Source organism: Pseudophryne corroboree, chromosome 9, assembly GCF_028390025.1.
Source record: "Pseudophryne corroboree isolate aPseCor3 chromosome 9, aPseCor3.hap2, whole genome shotgun sequence".
NCBI lineage: Eukaryota > Metazoa > Chordata > Amphibia > Anura > Myobatrachidae > Pseudophryne > Pseudophryne corroboree.
In genome coordinates, this window is record NC_086452.1 from 176804792 (window position 1) to 176830870 (window position 26079).

The 26079-nt window shown below is 44.3% G+C and overlaps 1 protein-coding gene across 1 annotated transcript in view; it reads right to left on the reverse strand.

The window, feature by feature from the left end:
• Positions 1 to 26079, reverse strand: part of LOC134958768 (calcium-activated chloride channel regulator 1-like) — a 195581-nt gene that overhangs the window by 40054 nt on the left and 129448 nt on the right. Inside the window, exons 11-12 of the mRNA XM_063941504.1 lie at positions 15104 to 15374; positions 3683 to 3847 (exon numbers count right to left, since the gene is read on the reverse strand). Coding sequence (XP_063797574.1) covers positions 3683 to 3847; positions 15104 to 15374 — 436 coding nt within the window. The remainder of the gene's footprint in view (positions 1 to 3682; positions 3848 to 15103; positions 15375 to 26079) is intronic.

Sequence of the window (26079 nt, forward strand, 5' to 3'; positions counted from 1 at the left end):
TCAAGCCGTGTGTTGCCTTTGTCAAGCTGTAATAAGTAGGGGTAAGGACGTTAACCACCTCGGAACATCCTCCCTTATACGTCACCTGCAGCGCATTCATAATAAGTCAGTGACAAGTTCAAAAACTTTGGGCGACAGCGGAAGCAGTCCACTGACCAGTAAATCCCTTCCTCTTGTAACCAAGCTCACGCAAACCACCCCACCAACTCCCTCAGTGTCAATTTCCTCCTTCCCCAGGAATGCCAATAGTCCTGCAGGCCATGTCACTGGCAAGTCTGACGAGTCCTCTCCTGCCTGGGATTCCTCCGATGCATCCTTGCGTGTAACGCCTACTGCTGCTGGCGCTGCTGTTGTTGCTGCTGGGAGTCGATGGTCATCCCAGAGGGGAAGTCGTAAGCCCACTTGTACTACTTCCAGTAAGCAATTGACTGTTCAACAGTCCTTTGCGAGGAAGATGAAATATCACAGCAGTCATCCTGCTGCAAAGCGGATAACTGAGGCCTTGACAACTATGTTGGTGTTAGACGTGCGTCCGGTATCGGCCGTTAGTTCACAGGGAACTAGACAATTTATTGAGGCAGTGTGCCCCCGTTACCAAATACCATCTAGGTTCCACTTCTCTAGGCAGGCGATACTGAGAATGTACACGGACGTCAGAAAAAGACTCGCCAGTGTCCTAAAAAATGCAGTTGTACCCAATGTCCACTTAACCACGGACATGTGGACAAGTGGAGCAGGGCAGGGTCAGGACTATATGACTGTGACAGCCCACTGGGTAGATGTATGGACTCCCGCCGCAAGAACAGCAGCGGCGGCACCAGTAGCAGCATCTCGCAAACGCCAACTCTTTCCTAGGCAGGCTACGCTTTGTATCACCGCTTTCCAGAATACGCACACAGCTGAAAACCTCTTACGGCAACTGAGGAAGATCATCGCGGAATGACTTACCCCAATTGGACTCTCCTGTGGATTTGTGGCATCGGACAACGCCAGCAATATTGTGTGTGCATTAAATATGGGCAAATTCCAGCACGTCCCATGTTTTGCACATACCTTGAATTTGGTGGTGCAGAATTTTTTAAAAAACGACAGGGGCGTGCAAGAGATGCTGTCGGTGGCCAGAAGAATTGCGGGACACTTTCGGCGTACAGGCACCACGTACAGAAGACTGGAGCACCACCAAAAACTACTGAACCTGCCCTGCCATCATCTGAAGCAAGAAGTGGTAACGAGGTGGAATTCAACCCTCTATATGCTTCAGAGGTTGGAGGAGCAGCAAAAGGCCATTCAAGCTTATACAATTGAGCACGATATAGGAGGTGGAATGCACCTGTCTCAAGCGCAGTGGAGAAAGATTTCTACGTTGTGCAAGGTTCTGATGCCCTTTGAACTTGCCACACGTGAAGTCAGTTCAGACACTGCCAGCCTGAGTCAGGTCATTCCCCTCATCAGGCTTTTGCAGAAGAAGCTGGAGACATTGAAGGAGGAGCTAACACGGAGCGATTCCGCTAGGCATGTGGGACTTGTGGATGGAGCCCTTAATTCGCTTAACAAGGATTCACGGGTGGTCAATCTGTTGAAATCAGAGCACTACATTTTGGCCACCATGCTCGATCCTAGATTTAAAGCCTACCTTGGATCTCTCTTTCCGGCAGACACAAGTCTGCTGGGGTTGAAAGACCTGCTGGTGAGAAAATTGTCAAGTCAAGCGGAACGCGACCTGTCAACATCTCCTCCTTCACATTCTCCCACAACTGGGGGTGCGAGGAAAAGGCTCAGAATTCCGAGCCCACCCGCTGGCGGTGATGCAGGGCAGTCTGGAGCGACTGCTGATGCTGACATCTGGTCCGGACTGAAGGACCTGACAATGATTACGGACATGTCGTCTACTGTCACTGCATATGATTCTCTCAACATTGAAAGAATGGTGGAGGATTATATGAGTGACCGCATCCAAGTAGGCACGTCACACAGTCCGTACTTATACTGGCAGGAAAAAGAGGCAATTTGGAGGCCCTTGCACAAACTGGCTTTATTCTACCTAAGTTGCCCTCCCACAAGTGTGTACTCCGAAAGAGTGTTTAGTGCCGCCGCTCACCTTGTCAGCAATCGGCGTACGAGGTTACATCCAGAAAATGTGGAGAAGATGATGTTCATTAAAATGAATTATAATCAATTCCTCCGCGGAGACATTGACCAGCAGCAATTGCCTCCACAAAGTACACAGGGAGCTGAGATGGTGGATTCCAGTGGGGACGAATTGATAATCTGTGAGGAGGGGGATATACACGGTGATATATCGGAGGATGATGATGAGGTGGACATCTTGCCTCTGTAGAGCCAGTTTGTGCAAGGAGAGATTAATTGCTTCTTTTTTGGTGGGGGTCCAAACCAACCCGTCATATCAGTCACAGTCGTGTGGCAGACCCTGTCACTGAAATGATGGGTTGGTTAAAGTGTGCATGTCCTGTTTATACAACATAAGGGTGGGTGGGAGGGCCCAAGGACAATTCCATCTTGCACCTCTTTTTTCTTTAATTTTTCTTTGCGTCATGTGCTGTTTGGGGAGGGTTTTTTGGAAGGGCCATCCTGCGTGACACTGCAGTGCCACTCCTAGATGGGCCCGGTGTTTGTGTCGGCCACTAGGGTCGCTTATCTTACTCACACAGCTACCTCATTGCGCCTCTTTTTTTCTTTGCGTCATGTGCTGTTTGGGGAGGGTTTTTTGGAAGGGACATCCTGCGTGACACTGCAGTGCCACTCCTAGATGGGCCCGGTGTTTGTGTCGGCCACTAGGGTCGCTTATCTTACTCACACAGTCAGCTACCTCATTGCGCCTCTTTTTTTCTTTGCGTCATGTGCTGTTTGGGGAGGGTTTTTTGGAAGGGACATCCTGCGTGACACTGCAGTGCCACTCCTAGATGGGCCCGGTGTTTGTGTCGGCCACTAGGGTCGCTTATCTTACTCACACAGCTACCTCATTGCGCCTCTTTTTTTCTTTGCGTCATGTGCTGTTTGGGGAGGGTTTTTTGGAAGGGACATCCTGCGTGACACTGCAGTGCCACTCCTAGATGGGCCCGGTGTTTGTGTCGGCCACTAGGGTCGCTTATCTTACTCACACAGCGACCTCGGTGCAAATTTTAGGACTAAAAATAATATTGTGAGGTGTGAGGTATTCAGAATAGACTGAAAATGAGTGGAAATTATGGTTTTTGAGGTTAATAATACTTTGGGATCAAAATGACCCCCAATTTCTATGATTTAAGCTGTTTTTTAGGGTTTTTTGAAAAAAACACCCGAATCCAAAACACACCCGAATCCGACAAAAAAAATTCGGTGAGGTTTTGCCAAAACGCGGTCGAACCCAAAACACGGCCGCGGAACCGAACCCAAAACCAAAACACAAAACCCGAAAAATTTCCGGCGCTCATCTCTACTCCACAGCCTTCTGCCTCTACAACAACATGGAAATCCTGGTTGGCTGCTACTATCCTTGTCATTTTTAATTAAGGATACATTACATCATACATTAACATAACATAAAGTTCATTTATGATGTATTACCTGTAGGGGTTTATCTGGAAATTGGAAAGCAAGTTGGTTGCCTGAATATAATACTGTATGGAAAAGATTAACGTTATATGTAATATTACTTTATTTTATTAAGTCTAATGTTACATACCATTTCTTATATATCCAGGAATGTAATGAGCACGATTTATGGGCGTTGCCAACCTGCTCTCTGTGTCCCCACCTTCAATATGCACTTTTAAGGTGTATCTTCCATTTTCTGTGAAAGAGGTGAAGTATTTTGAGTAGACACCGTCGTTTATGGTTATATCAGCACCTAATAAAAAGAGTAATGCATAATTAATATTGTACATTAATAATAATGGCATGCCATACTATAGCATGTAGATCTATGTGAAAGTATTTGATGTCCTTGATTTTGTTTACATTTCTTATAATGCTGCAAACTTTGTACTGGTACCAGCTAATACCATACATCTATCCTAAAGTAAGATGAATTTATCACAAAGTTCTAGACTTCCCCTCAAATGACATAGTCTATTGTGCACCTTGGGGCAAAATGTCGGGTTGTAAAACCTGTAACTTCTGATCATGTTGATGCCAATATTTAAAAGGGAAATAATTAGAGATGAGCGGGTTCGGTTTCTTTGAATCCGAACCCGCACGAACTTCACTTTTTTTTTCACGGGTCCGAGCGACTCGGATCTTCCCGCCTTGCTCGGTTAACCCGAGCGCGCCCGAACGTCATCATGACGCTGTCGGATTCTCGCGAGGCTCGGATTCTATCGCGAGACTCGGATTCTATATAAGGAGCCGCGCGTCGCCGCCATTTTCACACGTGCATTGAGATTGATAGGGAGAGGACGTGGCTGGCGTCCTCTCCATTTAGATTAGATTTAGAAGAGAGAGAGAGAGAGAGATTGCTGTGATACTGTAGATTAGAAGAGAGTGCAGACAGAGTTTAGTGACTGACGACCACAGTGACCAGTGACCACCAGAGACAGTGCAGTTGTTTGTTTTATTTAATATATCCGTTCTCTGCCTGAAAAAAACGATACACAGTCACACAGTGACTCAGTCTGTGTGCACTGCTCAGCCCAGTGTGCTGCACATCAATGTATTGTATATAAAGCTTATAATTGTGGGGGAGACTGGGGAGCACTGCAGGTTGTTATAGCAGGAGCCAGGAGTACATGATAAATAATATTATATTAAAATTAAACAGTGCACACTTTTGCTGCAGGAGTGCCACTGCCAGTGTGACTAGTGGTGACCAGTGCCTGACCACCAGTATATTAGTAGTATTGTATACTATCTCTTTATCAACCAGTCTATATTAGCAGCAGACACAGTACAGTGCGGTAGTTCACGGCTGTGGCTACCTCTGTGTCGGCACTCGGCAGGCAGTCCGTCCATCCATAATTGTATTATAATATATACCACCTAACCGTGGTTTTTTTTTCATTCTTTATACCGTCGTCATACTAGTTGTTACGAGTATACTACTATCTCTTTATCAACCAGTGTACAGTGCGGTAGTTCACGGCTGTGGCTACCTCTGTGTCGGCACTCGGCAGGCAGTCCGTCCAACCATAATTGTATTATAATATATACCACCTAACCGTGGTTTTTTTTTCATTCTTTATACCGTCGTCATACTAGTTGTTACGAGTATACTACTATCTCTTTATCAACCAGTGTACAGTGCGGTAGTTCACGGCTGTGGCTACCTCTGTGTCGGCACTCGGCAGGCAGTCCGTCCATCCATAATTGTATTATAATATATACCACCTAACCGTGGTTTTTTTTTCATTCTTTATACCGTCGTCATACTAGTTGTTACGAGTATACTACTATCTCTTTATCAACCAGTGTACAGTGCGGTAGTTCACGGCTGTGGCTACCTCTGTGTCGGCACTCGGCAGGCAGTCCGTCCAACCATAATTGTATTATAATATATACCACCTAACCGTGGTTTTTTTTTCATTCTTTATACCGTCGTCATACTAGTTGTTACGAGTATACTACTATCTCTTTATCAACCAGTGTACAGTGCGGTAGTTCACGGCTGTGGCTACCTCTGTGTCGGCACTCGGCAGGCAGTCCGTCCAGCCATAATTGTATTATATACCACCTAACCGTGGTTTTTTTTTCATTCTTTATACCGTCGTCATACTAGTTGTTACGAGTATACTACTATCTCTTTATCAACCAGTGTACAGTGCGGTAGTTCACGGCTGTGGCTACCTCTGTGTCGGCACTCGGCAGGCAGTCCGTCCAACCATAATTGTATTATAATATATACCACCTAACCGTGGTTTTTTTTTCATTCTTTATACCGTCGTCATACTAGTTGTTACGAGTATACTACTATCTCTTTATCAACCAGTGTACAGTGCGGTAGTTCACGGCTGTGGCTACCTCTGTGTCGGCACTCGGCAGGCAGTCCGTCCATCCATAATTGTATTATAATATATACCACCTAACCGTGGTTTTTTTTTCATTCTTTATACCGTCGTCATACTAGTTGTTACGAGTATACTACTATCTCTTTATCAACCAGTGTACAGTGCGGTAGTTCACGGCTGTGGCTACCTCTGTGTCGGCACTCGGCAGGCAGTCCGTCCAACCATAATTGTATTATAATATATACCACCTAACCGTGGTTTTTTTTTCATTCTTTATACCGTCGTCATACTAGTTGTTACGAGTATACTACTATCTCTTTATCAACCAGTGTACAGTGCGGTAGTTCACGGCTGTGGCTACCTCTGTGTCGGCACTCGGCAGGCAGTCCGTCCATCCATAATTGTATTATAATATATACCACCTAACCGTGGTTTTTTTTTCATTCTTTATACCGTCGTCATACTAGTTGTTACGAGTATACTACTATCTCTTTATCAACCAGTGTACAGTGCGGTAGTTCACGGCTGTGGCTACCTCTGTGTCGGCACTCGGCAGGCAGTCCGTCCAACCATAATTGTATTATAATATATACCACCTAACCGTGGTTTTTTTTTCATTCTTTATACCGTCGTCATACTAGTTGTTACGAGTATACTACTATCTCTTTATCAACCAGTGTACAGTGCGGTAGTTCACGGCTGTGGCTACCTCTGTGTCGGCACTCGGCAGGCAGTCCGTCCAACCATAATTGTATTATAATATATACCACCTAACCGTGGTTTTTTTTTCATTCTTTATACCGTCGTCATACTAGTTGTTACGAGTATACTACTATCTCTTTATCAACCAGTGTACAGTGCGGTAGTTCACGGCTGTGGCTACCTCTGTGTCGGCACTCGGCAGGCAGTCCGTCCATCCATAATTGTATTATAATATATACCACCTAACCGTGGTTTTTTTTTCATTCTTTATACCGTCGTCATACTAGTTGTTACGAGTATACTACTATCTCTTTATCAACCAGTGTACAGTGCGGTAGTTCACGGCTGTGGCTACCTCTGTGTCGGCACTCGGCAGGCAGTCCGTCCAACCATAATTGTATTATAATATATACCACCTAACCGTGGTTTTTTTTTCATTCTTTATACCGTCGTCATACTAGTTGTTACGAGTATACTACTATCTCTTTATCAACCAGTGTACAGTGCGGTAGTTCACGGCTGTGGCTACCTCTGTGTCGGCACTCGGCAGGCAGTCCGTCCATCCATAATTGTATTATAATATATACCACCTAACCGTGGTTTTTTTTTCATTCTTTATACCGTCGTCATACTAGTTGTTACGAGTATACTACTATCTCTTTATCAACCAGTGTACAGTGCGGTAGTTCACGGCTGTGGCTACCTCTGTGTCGGCACTCGGCAGGCAGTCCGTCCATCCATAATTGTATTATATACCACTTAACCGTGGTTTTTTTATACCACCTAACCGTGGCAGTCCGTCCATAATTGTATACTAGTCTCCAATCCATCCATCTCCATTGTTTACCTGAGGTGCCTTTTAGTTCTGCCTATAAAATATGGAGAACAAAAAAGTTGAGGTTCCAAAATTAGGGAAAGATCAAGATCCACTTCCACCTCGTGCTGAAGCTGCTGCCACTAGTCATGGCCGAGACGATGAAATGCCAGCAACGTCGTCTGCCAAGGCCGATGCCCAATGTCATAGTACAGAGCATGTCAAATCCAAAACACCAAATATCAGAAAAAAAAGGACTCCAAAACCTAAAATAAAATTGTCGGAGGAGAAGCGTAAACTTGCCAATATGCCATTTACCACACGGAGTGGCAAGGAACGGCTGAGGCCCTGGCCTATGTTCATGGCTAGTGGTTCAGCTTCACATGAGGATGGAAGCACTCAGCCTCTCGCTAGAAAACTGAAAAGACTCAAGCTGGCGAAAGCACCGCAAAGAACTGTGCGTTCTTTGAAATCCCAAATCCACAAGGAGAGTCCAATTGTGTCGGTTGCGATGCCTGACCTTCCCAACACTGGACGTGAAGAGCATGCGCCTTCCACCATTTGCACGCCCCCTGCAAGTGCTGGAAGGAGCACCCGCAGTCCAGTTCCTGATAGTCAGATTGAAGATGTCAGTGTTGAAGTACACCAGGATGAGGAGGATATGGGTGTTGCTGGCGCTGGGGAGGAAATTGACCAGGAGGATTCTGATGGTGAGGTGGTTTGTTTAAGTCAGGCACCCGGGGAGACACCTGTTGTCCGTGGGAGGAATATGGCCGTTGACATGCCAGGTGAAAATACCAAAAAAATCAGCTCTTCGGTGTGGAGGTATTTCACCAGAAATGCGGACAACAGGTGTCAAGCCGTGTGTTCCCTTTGTCAAGCTGTAATAAGTAGGGGTAAGGACGTTAACCACCTCGGAACATCCTCCCTTATACGTCACCTGCAGCGCATTCATAATAAGTCAGTGACAAGTTCAAAAACTTTGGGTGACAGCGGAAGCAGTCCACTGACCAGTAAATCCCTTCCTCTTGTAACCAAGCTCACGCAAACCACCCCACCAACTCCCTCAGTGTCAATTTCCTCCTTCCCCAGGAATGCCAATAGTCCTGCAGGCCATGTCACTGGCAATTCTGACGAGTCCTCTCCTGCCTGGGATTCCTCCGATGCATCCTTGCGTGTAACGCCTACTGCTGCTGGCGCTGCTGTTGTTGCCGCTGGGAGTCGATGGTCATCCCAGAGGGGAAGTCGTAAGCCCACTTGTACTACTTCCAGTAAGCAATTGACTGTTCAACAGTCCTTTGCGAGGAAGATGAAATATCACAGCAGTCATCCTACTGCAAAGCGGATAACTGAGTCCTTGACAACTATGTTGGTGTTAGACGTGCGTCCGGTATCCGCCGTTAGTTCACAGGGAACTAGACAATTTATTGAGGCAGTGTGCCCCCGTTACCAAATACCATCTAGGTTCCACTTCTCTAGGCAGGCGATACCGAGAATGTACACGGACGTCAGAAAAAGACTCACCAGTGTCCTAAAAAATGCAGTTGTACCCAATGTCCACTTAACCACGGACATGTGGACAAGTGGAGCAGGGCAGGGTCAGGACTATATGACTGTGACAGCCCACTGGGTAGATGTATGGACTCCCGCCGCAAGAACAGCAGCGGCGGCACCAGTAGCAGCATCTCGCAAACGCCAACTCTTTCCTAGGCAGGCTACGCTTTGTATCACCGCTTTCCAGAATACGCACACAGCTGAAAACCTCTTACGGCAACTGAGGAAGATCATCGCGGAATGGCTTACCCCAATTGGACTCTCCTGTGGATTTGTGGCATCGGACAACGCCAGCAATATTGTGTGTGCATTAAATATGGGCAAATTCCAGCACGTCCCATGTTTTGCACATACCTTGAATTTGGTGGTGCAGAATTTTTTAAAAAACGACAGGGATTTAAAAAACGACAGAGATGCTGTCGGTGGCCAGAAAAATTGCGGGACACTTTCGGCGTACAGGCACCACGTACAGAAGACTGGAGCACCACCAAAAACTACTGAACCTGCCCTGCCATCATCTGAAGCAAGAAGTGGTAACGAGGTGGAATTCAACCCTCTATATGCTTCAGAGGTTGGAGGAGCAGCAAAAGGCCATTCAAGCCTATACAATTGAGCACGATATAGGAGATGGAATGTACCTGTCTCAAGTGCAGTGGAGAATGATTTCAACGTTGTGCAAGGTTCTGATGCCCTTTGAACTTGCCACACGTGAAGTCAGTTCAGACACTGCCAGCCTGAGTCAGGTCATTCCCCTCATCAGGCTTTTGCAGAAGAAGCTGGAGGCATTGAAGAAGGAGCTAACACGGAGCGATTCCGCTAGGCATGTGGGACTTGTGGATGCAGCCCTTAATTCGCTTAACAAGGATTCACGGGTGGTCAATCTGTTGAAATCAGAGCACTACATTTTGGCCACCGTGCTCGATCCTAGATTTAAAGCCTACCTTGGATCTCTCTTTCCGGCAGACACAGGTCTGCTGGGGTTGAAAGACCTGCTGGTGACAAAATTGTCAAGTCAAGCGGAACGCGACCTGTCAACATCTCCTCCTTCACATTCTCCCGCAACTGGGGGTGCGAGGAAAAGGCTCAGAATTCCGAGCCCACCCGCTGGCGGTGATGCAGGGCAGTCTGGAGCGACTGCTGATGCTGACATCTGGTCCGGACTGAAGGACCTGACAACGATTACGGACATGTCGTCTACTGTCACTGCATATGATTCTCTCAACATTGATAGAATGGTGGAGGATTATATGAGTGACCGCATCCAAGTAGGCACGTCACACAGTCCGTACTTATACTGGCAGGAAAAAGAGGCAATTTGGAGGCCCTTGCACAAACTGGCTTTATTCTACCTAAGTTGCCCTCCCACAAGTGTGTACTCCGAAAGAGTGTTTAGTGCCGCCGCTCACCTTGTCAGCAATCGGCGTACGAGGTTACATCCAGAAAATGTGGAGAAGATGATGTTCATTAAAATGAATTATAATCAATTCCTCCGCGGAGACATTGACCAGCAGCAATTGCCTCCACAAAGTACACAGGGAGCTGAGATGGTGGATTCCAGTGGGGACGAATTGATAATCTGTGAGGAGGGGGATGTACACGGTGATATATCGGAGGGTGAAGATGAGGTGGACATCTTGCCTCTGTAGAGCCAGTTTGTGCAAGGAGAGATTAATTGCTTCTTTTTTGGGGGGGGTCCAAACCAACCCGTCATATCAGTCACAGTCGTGTGGCAGACCCTGTCACTGAAATGATGGGTTGGTTAAAGTGTGCATGTCCTGTTTTGTTTATACAACATAAGGGTGGGTGGGAGGGCCCAAGGATAATTCCATCTTGCACCTCTTTTTTCTTTTCTTTTTCTTTGCATCATGTGCTGATTGGGGAGGGTTTTTTGGAAGGGACATCCTGCGTGACACTGCAGTGCCACTCCTAGATGGGCCCGGTGTTTGTGTCGGCCACTAGGGTCGCTAATCTTACTCACACAGCTACCTCATTGCGCCTCTTTTTTTCTTTGCGTCATGTGCAGTTTGGGGAGGGTTTTTTGGAAGGGACATCCTGCGTGACACTGCAGTGCCACTCCTAGATGTGCCCGGTGTTTGTGTCGGCCACTAGGGTCGCTAATCTTACTCACACAGCTACCTCATTGCGCCTCTTTTTTTCTTTGCGTCATGTGCTGTTTGGGGAGGGTTTTTTGGAAGGGACATCCTGCGTGACACTGCAGTGCCACTCCTAGATGTGCCCGGTGTTTGTGTCGGCCACTAGGGTCGCTAATCTTACTCACACAGTCAGCTACCTCATTGCGCCTCTTTTTTTCTTTGCGTCATGTGCTGTTTGGGGAGGGTTTTTTGGAAGGGCCATCCTGCGTGACACTGCAGTGCCACTCCTAGATGGGCCCGGTGTTTGTGTCGGCCACTAGGGTCGCTAATCTTACTCACACAGCTACCTCATTGCGCCTCTTTTTTTCTTTGCGTCATGTGCTGTTTGGGGAGGGTTTTTTGGAAGGGACATCCTGCGTGACACTGCAGTGCCACTCCTAGATGGGCCCGGTGTTTGTGTCGGCCACTAGGGTCGCTTATCTTACTCACACAGCGACCTCGGTGCAAATTTTAGGACTAAAAATAATATTGTGAGGTGTGAGGTATTCAGAATAGACTGAAAATGAGTGTAAATTATGGTTTTTGAGGTTAATAATACTTTGGGATCAAAATGACCCCCAAATTCTATGATTTAAGCTGTTTTTTAGTGTTTTTGGAAAAAAACACCCGAATCCAAAACACACCCGAATCCGACAAAAATAATTCGGTGAGGTTTTGCCAAAACGCGTTCGAACCCAAAACACGGCCGCGGAACCGAACCCAAAACCAAAACACAAAACCCGAAAAATTTCAGGCGCTCATCTCTAGAAATAATACGTGTCTTGTTAGTAAAAGCATTGCCACTTTTAAAAAAAATGTATTTTATAAGTCATGCTCCTCCACCTCCTCAAATCATTAAGAGCTGGGGGCCTCTGAGCCTAAGGTAGTACATAATAAGCACTAGGCTGAACTAAAGCAGCTGACTCTATAGGAAGGGGACACACAGCATAGAGTCTCCCTACCATAATGGCAACTAGTCAGCCCGGGACTGGAATCCGTAGGGAGTGGACCCCCCCACCCCCCCTTTACAAAAATAAATGGGAACCCCCCCTCCGTAAGGGCAACCAGTGTGGGCTTTGGGTGCAGAGGTAATAATAAAAGTAATTAGTAGTCAAATAATATTGTTTTACAGGTGGACTACAGGGTCTAGCAAGCCCGCCCTGACATTATCGCAACTGTTGAACAACAAGTGTCAGCATTCCTGGACATCAAGGGCACACTCTGATTGGTCAAAGCATGGGAACTTTCGCAAATTGACCAACCAGAGTGTCCACATTCATTCCTGTGGAGAGTACCTCTCTTTCATGAGTAGCAGTAGCCAAAGAGAATGTGACCCCTTCAGAGTGTGAGTAATTAATCGGGGAAGTATAATTGAGATTACATTATAATTAATATTTAATCTTAATATTGAATGCATTGACGAATGCTCTGAATATTTGCTTACATCTTGCAACTTATATGTAATTAAGAGCAAGTTGACTTTTGAACTTTTGGCAAATTGAACAATGCACTCCACCTACATCAGCAAAGATTTTGACTTAATAATTTCTACAAACCAGTCACTGAATTCCATAATTACACTCTTCACTTATTATTATTATTATTATTATTATTATTATTATTATTATTATTATTATATCTCATGTCATTGAAATATTTTGTTTTTGTAACTAAATACTTTTCTGACATATACTTATTTTTAATATTTCCTTTAAAGTTTGTTAACATGACTGGATTATTCAAATTATAAATTAATGTTACTTTGACAGTATTGGTAACAAGATATATATGCTGCTCTTTAAAAACACATATTCAGATATCTTTTATGACTATGGGCCTAATTCAGATCTGATCGCAGCAGCAAATTTGTTAGCCAATGGGCAAAACCATGTGCACTGCAGGGGAGGCAGATATAACATGTACAGAGAGAGTTAGATTTGGGTGTGGTGTGTTCAAACTGAAATCTAAATTGCAGTGTGAAAATAAAGCAGCCAGTATTTACCCTGCACAGAAACAAAATAACCCACCCAAATCTAACTCTCTCTGCATATGTTATGTCTGTCCCACCTGCAGTGCACATGGTTTAGCCCATTAGCTAACAAATTTGCTGCTGCGATCAGATCTGAATTAAGCCCTTTGTCCCTTAATTAAAGATCATTTGTGTCCTCAGCAGCATATACAGTGCCTTGCTAAAGTATTCACCCTCCTTTGCATTTTTCATGTTTTCTTGCCTCACAACATGGAATTAAAATGGATTGTTTGAAGGTTTACATCATTTCATTCACAGAACATGGCTACAACTTTGAAGATGTTTTTTTTTTATTGTGTAGCAAACAACAAATAGGACAAAATAACAGAAAAATTCAGCGTGCATAACTATTCACCCCCCCTAAAGTCAGTACTTTACAATTACAGCTACAAGTTGCTTTCGTTAAGTCTCTGTGAGCTTGCCACATCTTGCCACTGGGATTTTTGCCCATTCCTTAAGGCAAAACTGCTCCAGCTCCTTCATGTTGGATGGATTCCGCTTGTGAACAGCAATCTTCAAGTCTGACCAAAGATTCTCAATTGGATTGAGATCTATGCTTTGACTAGGCCATTCCAACACATTTAAATGTGTCCCCTTAAACCAGGGATGGGGAACCTTCGGCCCTCCAGCTGTTGTTGAACTACCCTTCCCAGCATGCCCTGCAACAGTTTTAGCATTGCCAAATAGCAAAACTGTAGCAAGGCATGCTGGTATGTGTAGTTCAACAACAGCTGGAGGGCCAAATGTTCCCCACCCCTGCCTTAAACCACTCGAGTGTTGCTTTAGCAGTATACTTTGGGTTATTGTCCTGCTGGAATGTGATCCTCCATCCCAGTCTCAAATCATAGGCAGACTGAAACAGGTATTGCTCAAGAATATCCCTGTATTTAGCACCATCCATCTTTCCCTTGACTCAAAACAGTTTCCCAGTCCCTGCTGCTGAAAAACATCCCCACAGCATGATGCTGCCACCACCATGTTTCACTGTGGGGATGGTGTTCTTGGGGTGATGGGATGTATTGGATTTGCACCAGACATAACATTTTCCTTGGTGGCCGAAAAAAGTAAAATTTTTGTCTCAGCTGACCAGAGCACCTTCCTCCATACATTTGGGAAATTGTCTACATGCCTTTTGGCAAACTCAAAACCTGCCTTCTTATTTTTAACACTAAGCAATGTATTTTTTCTGGCAACTCTGTTGGAGTGTACAGCTTATTGTGGGCACAGATACACCAGTCAGTGCTGTGGAATTCTGAAGCTTCTTCAGGGTTACCTTTGGTCTCTGTGCTGCCTCTCTGATTAATGCCCTCCTTGCGCAGTCTGTGAGACTTGATTGCCAGCCCTCTCTTGGCAGGTTTGTTGTGGTACCATGTTCTTTCCATTTGAAGATGATGGATTTGATGGTGCTCTGCGGGATCATCAAAGATTTAGATATTTTTTTATAACCCAACCCTGACTTTTACTTCTCAACAACTTTGTCCCTGACTTGTTTGGAGAGCTCCTTGGTCTTCATGATGTGATGCCTCTTGCTTAGTGGTGTTGCAGCCTCCGTGTGCCTTTCAGAAAAGGTGTGTTTATACTGACAGATCATGTGACACTTAGATTGCACACAGGTGGACTTAATTTCACGAATTATGTGACTTCTGAAGGTAATTGGTTGCACCAGAACTTTTGAGGGGCTTCATAGCAAAGGGGATGAATACATATGCACATGCCAGTTTTAAAATTTTTATTTCTAAAAATTCTTTTTTATATTAATTTTTCTCATTTCACTTCACCAACTTTGACTATTTTGTGTATATCCATCACATAAAATTCAGATTTAAAAAAAAATAAAAAATTACAGAGTGTGATATAACAAAATAGGCAAAAAACCAAGGGGGGTGAATACTTTAGCAAGGCACTGTAAATACAGTATTTCCTGGAACATTACCTGCCCCATTGTCCAGAAGTTCTAGACTCACAGACTTTCCACTTTCTACTGCAATAAATGCTGTCACTTTTACTCCTGTCACAGGCAATAGACCTTGGTGCACTGATGCATAAACAACCATTGGGTTGGGGTAACTATTCGTGTCCTGGTTCATATGGACATTTACAGTAATGGGAGGCACACTTTCATCCACGGCCTTGGATGTCACTATAATACCCACTACTTGATCTTCTTTAAGGTTATTACAAAGGTTGTAATGCCAAGCTCCACTCTGGAAAGAGAAACAGTCATTACTGCATTTGACCACACTTTAAAAGGGGAATGTTTATAATGTGTAAAAAGGGAAGAATGTAAATGTGTAATGGATGAGTGGTGTGTTGGGAGCATTGTGCTGTCAGTGAGGTCAATGGCTGAGGAGACACTGGCTAATATCAGAGCCAGATTTAAACACACATACAGGATATGATTTGGTGGTGAGTTTTGACTATAAAATGATTAGATTAATACAAAGATGATATTTATAAATCATATACGTCTTCTTTGTATTATTCTAATAATTTGTATACTCAAAACCCTGGAGTATATTGGAGTATGACAGGTGAGGCTCTGTTTCCCCGGCCCACCCTGACCACATGTCACTAGTTGGGAGCTAGAAAATAGATGCAAAAAAGCAGGTTAATAAGGGGAAGTAGAATTACCCCTAACGTTGGACATTCCCACTTTTTACCGACGATCACTAGATAGTACTGTAGTTCCCAAATATGGCTCCCATCAGTTTATCATTAATGAAAATTAATTGCAAGAGAAATGCGAGCACATTATCTTGTTATAATTGTTTGATAACCTGTATGGACTATATACATAAAATGATTTATTTGTTAGGGGTTGTGCAGTCTCACTGGAAGAATTTGACCACATACAGAGAAATTAAAAAAAGGGTAAGTATTGCTGTTCCTGACCATGAACATTGTCCCCTGCTATCAGGGGACAATGTTTACTTTGTTTGTAAATATAATACTTTTTGTGCATCCAGAAACTTATTGCACACCCTTCGTGTCTAATGAGCTGCCTGGATGGCAGGCAGATGAGGAGATGCAATGAACCATGGGAGCATGCAATGGTTTGTACACATTAGACGATGTGAACGATTTGTCTTAAAATGATAAATCATCCAATATATTGTCTAGTGTGTACCCAGCTTTATGTGTGTACTGGTTTGAAATGCTGGGCCTTATTCAGAAGTGGATGAAGTAGCAATCACAACAGCAACTGCATTTGTATGGAAATGCTGCAGCCAATGGGCATCCTATTGAGACTCCCAGCTATGGCATGAAGGGGTCTGTTTCAGATGTGTTTGGAGATGCTATCCCTGCTGCTTACATGGAATCAGCAGCAATAGCACTAATATGTTAGTGATCCATGGTGTATCCTAGGATGCAGCATCGGGTCATCGGCAACACCATTGGCTGGCTGCATGACTCATGGTGTCCACACAAATTGGCCACCGAAGCACCGACCAAGAGGCCAGTAAATCTCTGTCTTCTGGTCTTGTCACTCCCCTGTCGAAGTCGAAAATATTAGACACAGACGCATCACGTGGCCTCCGTGCATGTGCTTGTTCTGCCGTGCGTGCGCATGCCCACAGGTTGCGTATATTGGCTCACGAAGCCCTGCGTATTAACGCGTGGTATGAGTAAATACGGTACCATACGCATTCGTATGGAAAAGCCACAAAGACATATCTGATATTTAATCCACATAGTGCATAATTTACACATAGCCTACACGCACCACACCAGCAAGTTACATTTTCTTTGGAAGTATAACAACAGAGGGATTCAACTTTACAGGATATGAGGGGACAGAATTAGGTGAGGATGTGGTGTTTGGTATCCAGCTGTACAGTATTTCAAGGGCAATATTCCGATGGCAATTTGCAGAAAGTAGTACACTCCTGTGCATAGATATGCGCAGGAATATATTATTAATATCACAATGTATTTACTGTACTCTTGATATTCGGCGGGAACCCAGTGGAGGACACCTGCAAGTGCACCTGGACCAGGCATCGCCCACCTATTCAAACCGACCTATGACCCCTCCTGTACTGTAAATGACCAGCCCTTTGACCTATGAAAGAAGAGATTACAGTTTCCTTTGTTTCATGCTTTGGACTATTGTATAAAAACCAAGACTCCTGGCCAGCCTCAGTCTATTCTCTGAAGGTCATCTTTCCAGATTGACTGAGAACCGGATCCGGGTGGCGCAGGCGAACAAACATATGTATCCATTGGTTGTAGCTTCTTCTCGGTAATAGTGTTGTATTTCTCTGTGAACCCCTTTTAAGTAAATATTTGTTGCTGCGTTGGACCACAACATAACTTATACAAATGGGGTCGCATTCCTTTCCTGTTAAGGGTTAAAGCGTATTCGGCCGCACATGTAGCTACTTTGTGTTTACAGCGTGACAGCATGCTTATGCAACGTGTACGCATTTCATAGAGGTTTAACACACACACGCTTAGAGGTAGCAGCAGCCTGAACATTTCTGTACTAAGGTAGTGCTTTTTCTTCCTGTAAGTTTAACGAACTTAACAATTGGGGGCTCGCTCGGTTCACCACATGCTTACAGACTTGCAGACCATAACAGACTTCGATCTATCAACAAAGGGTGGAGACGCATCTTAAGTAACCTTGCATTGTGTTTAAAACCATCTTGTGTTGTTAGACCATGTCTGTTCTGTATAGTCTTAGAGGTGCTGGTGTAACCCGAGGGACAAACAGGAAAAAAGACGTTTATTATTTGTGTGTAACTTTTGGCGCGAAAGCATACACAAAGCGTACCGATACTTTGCATACATTCTCAAATATTGTTGCCACATGTTATAATAGTCATTATAGATCTGTGTGCAATCGGATACATTTATTTGCTATATATATATTTGAATGTGTGTTAAGGGAGTAATTATAAAAACATGAAATGCAGTTCCAGCCTAAACGTTTAGGTATACACTCAAAAGAGGATTATCTTTGTGGGTGACTTCCGGCGAGTGTAAGAAACAATTATGTGTTGTGTTAGTGAGCAGTAGTATTTTGTTGCTCACATTTATCGTGATATAGTGTGGATTAGTGAGTTGCGAACGCACGTTGTACATGTGGTACGGTACGAGAGGAAAGAATACAGGAGTGCGCACGTGGCGCAGGGATGCGCACGGTCACGTGTTTACGCAAGGGTGCGTGAAGTTGTGAGCGCAAGTTATAACCGCACAATAGCAGTTCAATTTAAGGTGGGATAGAAGACATTTATACAATAGCAAATAACTATCCGATTTTAAAAAAGCAGATTATTATAATACTTTGTTTAAACTGTACTACCTCTGGGATAGGGTATCAATCATAGGGAGTGATATTTTTTCTGTACAGAAAAACATTGGCCCTCATTCCGAGTCGTTCGCTCGGTATATTTCATCGCATCGCAGTGAAATTCCGCTTAGTACGCATGCGCAATATTCGCACTGCGACTGCGCCAAGTAATTTAACAATGAAGATAGTATTTTTACTCACGGCTTTTTCTTCGCTCCGGCGATCGTAATGTGATTGACAGGAAATGGGTGTTACTGGGCGGAAACACGGCGTTTCATGGGCGTGTGGTTAAAAACGCTACCGTTTCCGGAAAAAACGCAGGAGTGGCCGGAGAAACGGAGGAGTGTCTGGGCGAACGCTGGGTGTGTTTATGACGTCAAACCAGGAACGACAAGCACTGAACTGATCGCAGATGCCGAGTAAGTCTGAAGCTACTCTGAAACTGCTAAGTAGTTTGTAATCGCAATATTGCGAATACATCGGTCGCAATTTTAAGAAGCTAAGATTCACTCCCAGTAGGCGGCGGCTTAGCATGTGTAACTCTGCTAAAATCGCCTTGCGAGCGATCAACTCGGAATGAGGGCCATTGTGTATTTGTGTGGGCTGAAAGTAGGAGTGGACGTATTGAACCTCAAAAAACCGGATCCCGTGGACAAAACGCCTGAGCTAGAAGGGGCTCAGCTGCGAGAAAGGGTTGCAACCTAGTGCATTTAATGAAGTTTGGCACGTACTACAACGTGTTGGAGGAGCGTAAAAGATTGTGATTTGTCAAGTGTTTTAGTGTTACGCTCCAGCTGAGGAGCGTGGCTTAAAATCGACTCCCGTGATCGTAGGGCATGTAGATAACTATTATCTATAGGCCGTGCTATGGCACCACACATCTGTGTGTTATACGCAGCGCAACGTGATACCATTTGTGTTAGTTTGCGTAGGTGTGTCATAGGCGCTTTGTAAAGCATACGCAGACGTGATTGTGTAAACAAGGTTTTTTTTACTGATGTTCTTCAGGAAATCTCCCTGGTAGACATTCACTGGAAAGGGTGATCGATAGGATGTTTATCACCCTATAAAAATTCCAATGGAAAGATACCGAAAAGGAATTTTTCGCTGGCCCTCTATTCCAACAGAACCTCCACCGAAAAAAATTACGGTGCTGAAGGGTCTGATAGCAGTTTGAAGGTTGGGTACATCGCGATCCCACTATTTACAGTGGGTCATAGTACAGGCCAGCAGGGACTGGGGTGAGTGAAAGCACTCAATAAGAGCACTCACCGTCTGCTTGCATTGTTCATTTGGTGTTTGTGAAAAAAAAGGCCCACAATGTTAGCCAAGTGGACAAGCGAGAGATGTTCAGCAGCCAGGGTTCAGGCTGAAGAAGAGATAGGGCCTAAAGGGTCCGCAAGGTTAGTAATGTGTGGTAAGTATGGTCCGCACGTAGAGGCTTTTGTGATGAATGGAGATGTATGACTGCAGGGGATAAGGCATCATTTCCTAGGATGGGTAGTTTTAAACCAGAGGTACTGCAGAATGTAAGGAATAGAATATGTCTGATCGAATCTAAGGAACAAAGGATCAGACATAACGACTGTTTAAATATATGGCAACAAGAGGGAGATGTGCAAAGGGAGCTGGCTCGCACAGCCAGTTCCAAACCTGACAGGAATGTGATTGCGAGCACACCATCACTGACACATGTCGATTGGGAGAAAACAGCTACAACCAATGGTACAGTACATCGGCAAATGATAGGAACATTCATGTAAATTGTATTAACCCTAACCCATACATATTGTACCCTGTTTTAAGTTCTCTCAAAGGCCATCGGTCGGAGGATGATGATGGATCCAGCCTAATATCAGCCCTCATCCAGGCAGCCACCTTGCAGGAAACTCAGGAGGGCACGGCCCAACCAGTAAGAACAGTGACAGTGTCTCCCATTGAAGGGACAGGTGAGATCATAGCCACCGGTAAGTATGAGACTGTTCATTACGCAGAGACAGTAACGCCTCACAGTGAGCCGATTAGGAATGGAATGGTTGAGTTACATCCTGTCTTGGTAATAGCAACTCCCAATGGGAGAACCGATAGACAGGGAGTAACCCTCATCAGGAATACTGCAATGTATTTCCCGTGGACCAGATCAGAACTGCGGTCAATCATTTAAGAATTCCATGATCCCTGGAGACATTTAGCCAGATGTCAGAAGTATATAAAGGATCTAGGTAATGCCCATGAACCTACAAACAGATTAGCGGACACTTTTGAAAGCGTGCCTACCCCCTAATATTGACACCCAAAAATTCATCACGGATTGTAAGATAGAGTCAGACGATCCTCTGACTGACGAATACAATCAGGAGAATGTGGAACGAATTAACATACAATTAGGATTGTATTTCCCCACAACTGTAAAATGGAGCAAAATTTTCACAATCAAACAGAGAGAAAATGAAATGACATATGAGTATTTCCATAGAGCTTTACAAAATATGGCTTAATACACAGGGGTATCGAATATAAGGAACAATGCGAATTACAGGGAGGTGGCTGTCTCTGTGCTAATGGATGGGCTCAATAAGGCATTGAAGGTCAGGGTACAGACTTCTTTGCCTAATTGGAGAGGGGTCACAGTAGACACTCTCAGAGAGTGCGCTATCAAGCATGACAGGAATATCTCCAAACACAGAGAACAGCAGGAGAAGAGGCTGAGGACGGTAAGTATACAGGCACTGAAAGGGATGTCCAACCAACCTAAACCCCAGACCCCTGCTGATGGAAAAAGGTCAATAACATGTTTTAATTGCAGGAAGGAAGGGCACGTGGCCAGAGAATGTAGGAATACAAGGACACATAGTAAAAATAGATCCCTAGACAAAGAACACAAGCCACGTTATCGAACACATAGACGGGACCAAGGGACATATAGTAAGAATTTAAAGCCATATAGAAAACACTAATTCGGTAAATGGGAAGAATGAGAAAAATGCAACATTACCCTTTGACAAAACCTGCAAAAATTATGATTGGGCCTCTATGATGCTAAACCTTTTCTTTTTTTTTTCCTAGCAGCAGTGGCCCCTGACTAACTTAATCAACAGAGACCTTGTTAAAATGTGAAATACATATAATGTGTTCCCACTCAGGAAGTACAAAGTATGTTAGACACCCACAAAGACTAATGTTGCATTCCACTGTTCTAGATTCATGTCCATCACAGGTAGAGGAAATTATCTCGCAAAATACCGGGTTCCCTATGAACTTAGGATGGACAGGACACTGGATTAATGGCTTGGATAGTCCCAGCAGTAATACAGCAAGCACAAACTTTAAAGGGAGTAGACCAAGTAGAGAATTAATTCCCTGTAGTGCCCAATCCAGCTGTCATTTTAATAAAATCCTCTTCACCTCTACAAAACTTATATATTACCAACCTCTATTCTGTTTTCTTCACAGTTTCCTCTCCATCTTTTACGTTCACCTACAGGAGGGTACAATACATGGACCAGATTACAGTTCATACACCACATGCCTTATTGGTCCTTCAGAGTTCTGCCCGAACCCGGTATGTCTCACCAGCACGATAGCACCAGTATTACTGCAGTGTGCCTTGTCATGCACAAAGGGTGGAGAATGAGAATACTGGTGAAGGGAAATTGTGTACAGACACTGATATGCATGATGGTGTGACAGCCCGTTGGTGAAACCTGACATTTGCTTTTTTTCTCTTCTCTTCTCTCTCCTCTAGAGATGTTTTTACCCTACACAACAAATACACAACAATTAATCGAAATGCAAAATTTGTGTTCCCTACAGGAGAAGGCAGTCTGGAAGGCGAAGGGATATGGTCAGGAGTCCTCAGGACTTTGGAGAGATGGACACGGTAAGCCAGTGGCCCCCAGGGCATATCTCCCAAGCCTAGCTGAGGTGACACATGGACTGACTCATCTGGGCAAGGAAGGTATGTGCAAATTAGTAAGAGCCTACTGGAGTGCACTAGGGTTCTCTTCTCATGCAGGTAAGAAAGCAATGACATGTCTTACTTGCTTGAGGAAGAATATTGGTAAGACAATACCAACGGAGCCATCCCATATCCCTCCTACAGACGGACCTTTCCAGGTAATACAAATCGACTTCATACAGTTACCACCCTGTAGAAATTGAAAGTATGTTTTAGTATGTACCGATGTCTTTTCGAATTGGGTAGAAGCATTCCCCGCTGCCACTAATACTGCCGTGTTCACTGCAAAGAAAATCGTGCAGGAATTTGTGTGTAGATATGGTATCCCTAGAATGATTGAAAGTGATAGGGTTATCCATTTTACAGGTGAAGTCTTTCAGGTCATGTGCAAACTGATGGGTATTAATAGTAAGCTTCATACTCCATACCGGCCATAGGCCAGTGCGAAGGTGGAGAGTATGAATAGCACTATTAAGAACAAGCTGAGCAAAGTGATGGCTGAAACTGGACTGTTGTGGCCAGAAGCACTGCCCCTAGTGTTGTACAAAATCAGAACCACTCCCAGGTCACCGCTTAACTTATCACCATTCGAATTTCTTTTTGGACGACAACCCCATAGAATGATAGACGCCCAGGATGATTTGAAGTGCAATAATGAAATGACTGTGCAATATTTGGTTAGGATGAGCCAGCAACTGAGAAACCATCAAAGGAATCTGAAACTGGCAATTCCTGACCTACCAAACAGTAATTGTCATGACATTGAACCTGGGGATTATGTGATGATTCGAAATTTTCTACGCTCAGGTTGCCTCATTGACAGGTGGGAAGGACCGTATCAAGTTTTGTTGACTAGCACGACAGCACTAAAGGATGCTGAGAGAGAGACTTGGGTCCACTCGTCCCACTGCAAGAAGGTCACTGACCCGGAGAAAACTCATGACAAAGAGAAAGGTAAAGAGAACCTCGTATCACTAGAGAACCTATTCCGGGAAAGCTGAGTGGCCGGACTTTCGGATGGCACCTGAGCGTGGAGAGCAGCAAAATCAAGGACGGTTGTCATAACATTTTTCTCTTTTTTCACCTCCCACTGCATTTTTCTATTTTTTTCCCTATTCTATTTTTGCTCCTTAACGAAATGGATCCACACCAAGAGACTGTGTTCTGGCTTTTTCTTGTGACTCTGTTTTTGATCAGGACAATTTGTTTTTGTGAGGGCACCTGAGACATCGAGCAAGGATCTGGAATGGGTTCTGATGGAGTGTACGGATTCGTAGGACCCCAGGATCAGCGCATCGCTTCTGGTAGTCACTGGTAGATCTGGTAGTCACGGAGCTCGGAGGCAATGTGAAGGGTTATTGTCTGATGAATACTGCTTATGTAGGTATTGCGAAATCATAGTCGAAGATGGGTGCATCCAGAGATGTCAATCAAACAGTAATATCGGCATGAGTGGACATCATTTGAGTGATTACCACTCACTAGTGGGTACGGTCTTAAACCAAACAGAATGCTGGGTGTGTTCGCAAGTACCTCAAGGACAGAGTAAATCGGGATTAGTGCCATACCCTTTAACAGTAAATGAGGTACTCAAATTACGGGGATGGGAGACTGGTGGACAAGAAATTACATTTATCTAGGCCCCCTAGCTTGAAGCTCCACCAGTACCACGTAGATAGGTCACTGTTGTGTTTTAACGTGTCCAATTTCCAGAAACCAGGAAATTGGGAAGTGACATGGAATAACCAGACAATGACCTTCTCACATAGAGCTGATAAAGTACCCATCAACTCCGAACTTGTACGTAAGATAGCCACAAGTGGGAGGTACTTTCGATACAGGTATACACGTGGGATCAAAACCAAGTGGGCTGGAAAAATGGCACAAGGGTATAGTGCCCACATCATCCAGCCCGATACTTGTACTGAGTAAATGGGAGAACTGGGGACTGGTTTCTTTATAAGAAAAATCTGTGATATGGTTTTGTTGCATTTTGTCCCTTATGTTCTTCCAGATGATGCCTACTTCATATGTGGAAGGAAAGCGTACAAGTGGCCTACTCCGAGTTCTGAAGGGTTGTGTTTTATTGTCAGAGTACTACCAGAGGTTATGAACATTGCACACAACAACATGAAAGATATTCACCGCAATGCTCAGACTCCTTATACTCATACACATTATGAACACATTGTCAAGAGACACCTCATAGATAGGACAGAGCCCGCAGCCTCTGATTTGATCCATGAATCCACCGGGATTCAAATTCTTCTCGCATTAGATGTCACCAATACTGCCAGAGGAATTATAAATTATAGGTACATCCATGCGCTGGCGAACTTGATAGATAATATCACCAAGATGTATGATGACACCTTCAGGTATATGGGTAGGGAGTTACAGGCCTACAAGAAGGAGCTGGTCCAGCATAGAATGGTCTTGAATTATGTCACGGCTGTGACAGGTGGGTACTGTGTTACTCTGGCAACTCAATATGGTGTGAAGTGCTGTACGTATATTATGAACAGTACAGAAGGCCCAACGGAGATCATCGATCAAAAGATGGATGAGATCTTGTAGTTGAAGTGGGCGTTCAGAAGGAAGCACAACCTTACCTTGATGGCTGTGGGTAATGAATTGACAGGCTGGGCCTCATGGTTGAACCCACTCAAATGGTTCTCTGGGTTAGGAGAGTGGGCCCAAAATGTAATTGCAAGTGTGGGAAAGTTTCTCCTCTGTATCCTGGGTGTCGTCATAATTATTGGTCTAATTTTAAGATGTGTTAGAATTCTGACGCGACGCAAACACAGAACAAATTTGATGAGTCTAAGGAGCGAGGGCATTGTAACAGCGGCAGATTTGATATATGAACCATCCATAGAAACAGTGTTGTGATAAGGATTGTAAATGAATTTCATGACCTGTTTCTTTCCCCATTTTTCTGTTTTCCCCTCTACCGAGAGACATCCAACCGGAAAAGACTTCAGTATACCCAAATTTATGTAAATGTATTTTTATATGTCTTACCCTCATCTCTGCAATCTACCGTTAATAACACACATAGTCGATAAATGTTATCCATACATAATAGCATACACATACGTCTCCCCCACATGTATCATCAGATAAATGTGCTCCCCATTTGTTGGTATAAGAAGCCGGAAAGGTGAGGGCTTATGGCCTTTGCCTAGAAAGAGCTCGGTAGTGTTTGTTTGCCTATGTACAGATACGGGATGAGAAAGATTTAATGTATACTTTGCAGTACCTCGAAGCTTACTTAGAACATATACAGCACCATGATACATGCCCCTCATACATACACGCTTTTTCCTATCCCACTAGGCTATATCTTTCCCACCTACAACTCTTCCCCTGTAACCTGAAATTTTTTACATATTGTAAATGTAATATATTCAGTATTATTAGTTAGGTGTGGCAGTTATTATTTACTGCCAAAGGATGGACTGTCGAAGTCGAAAATATTATACCCACACACATCACGTGCAAACACCACACAGAGTAGCCTCCGTGCATGTGCTTGTTCTACCATGCGTGCGCATGCCCGCAGGTTGCGTATATTGACTCACAAAGTCCCGCGTATTAACGTGTGGTATGAGTAAATACGGTAGCATACGCATTCGCATGGAAAAGCCACAAA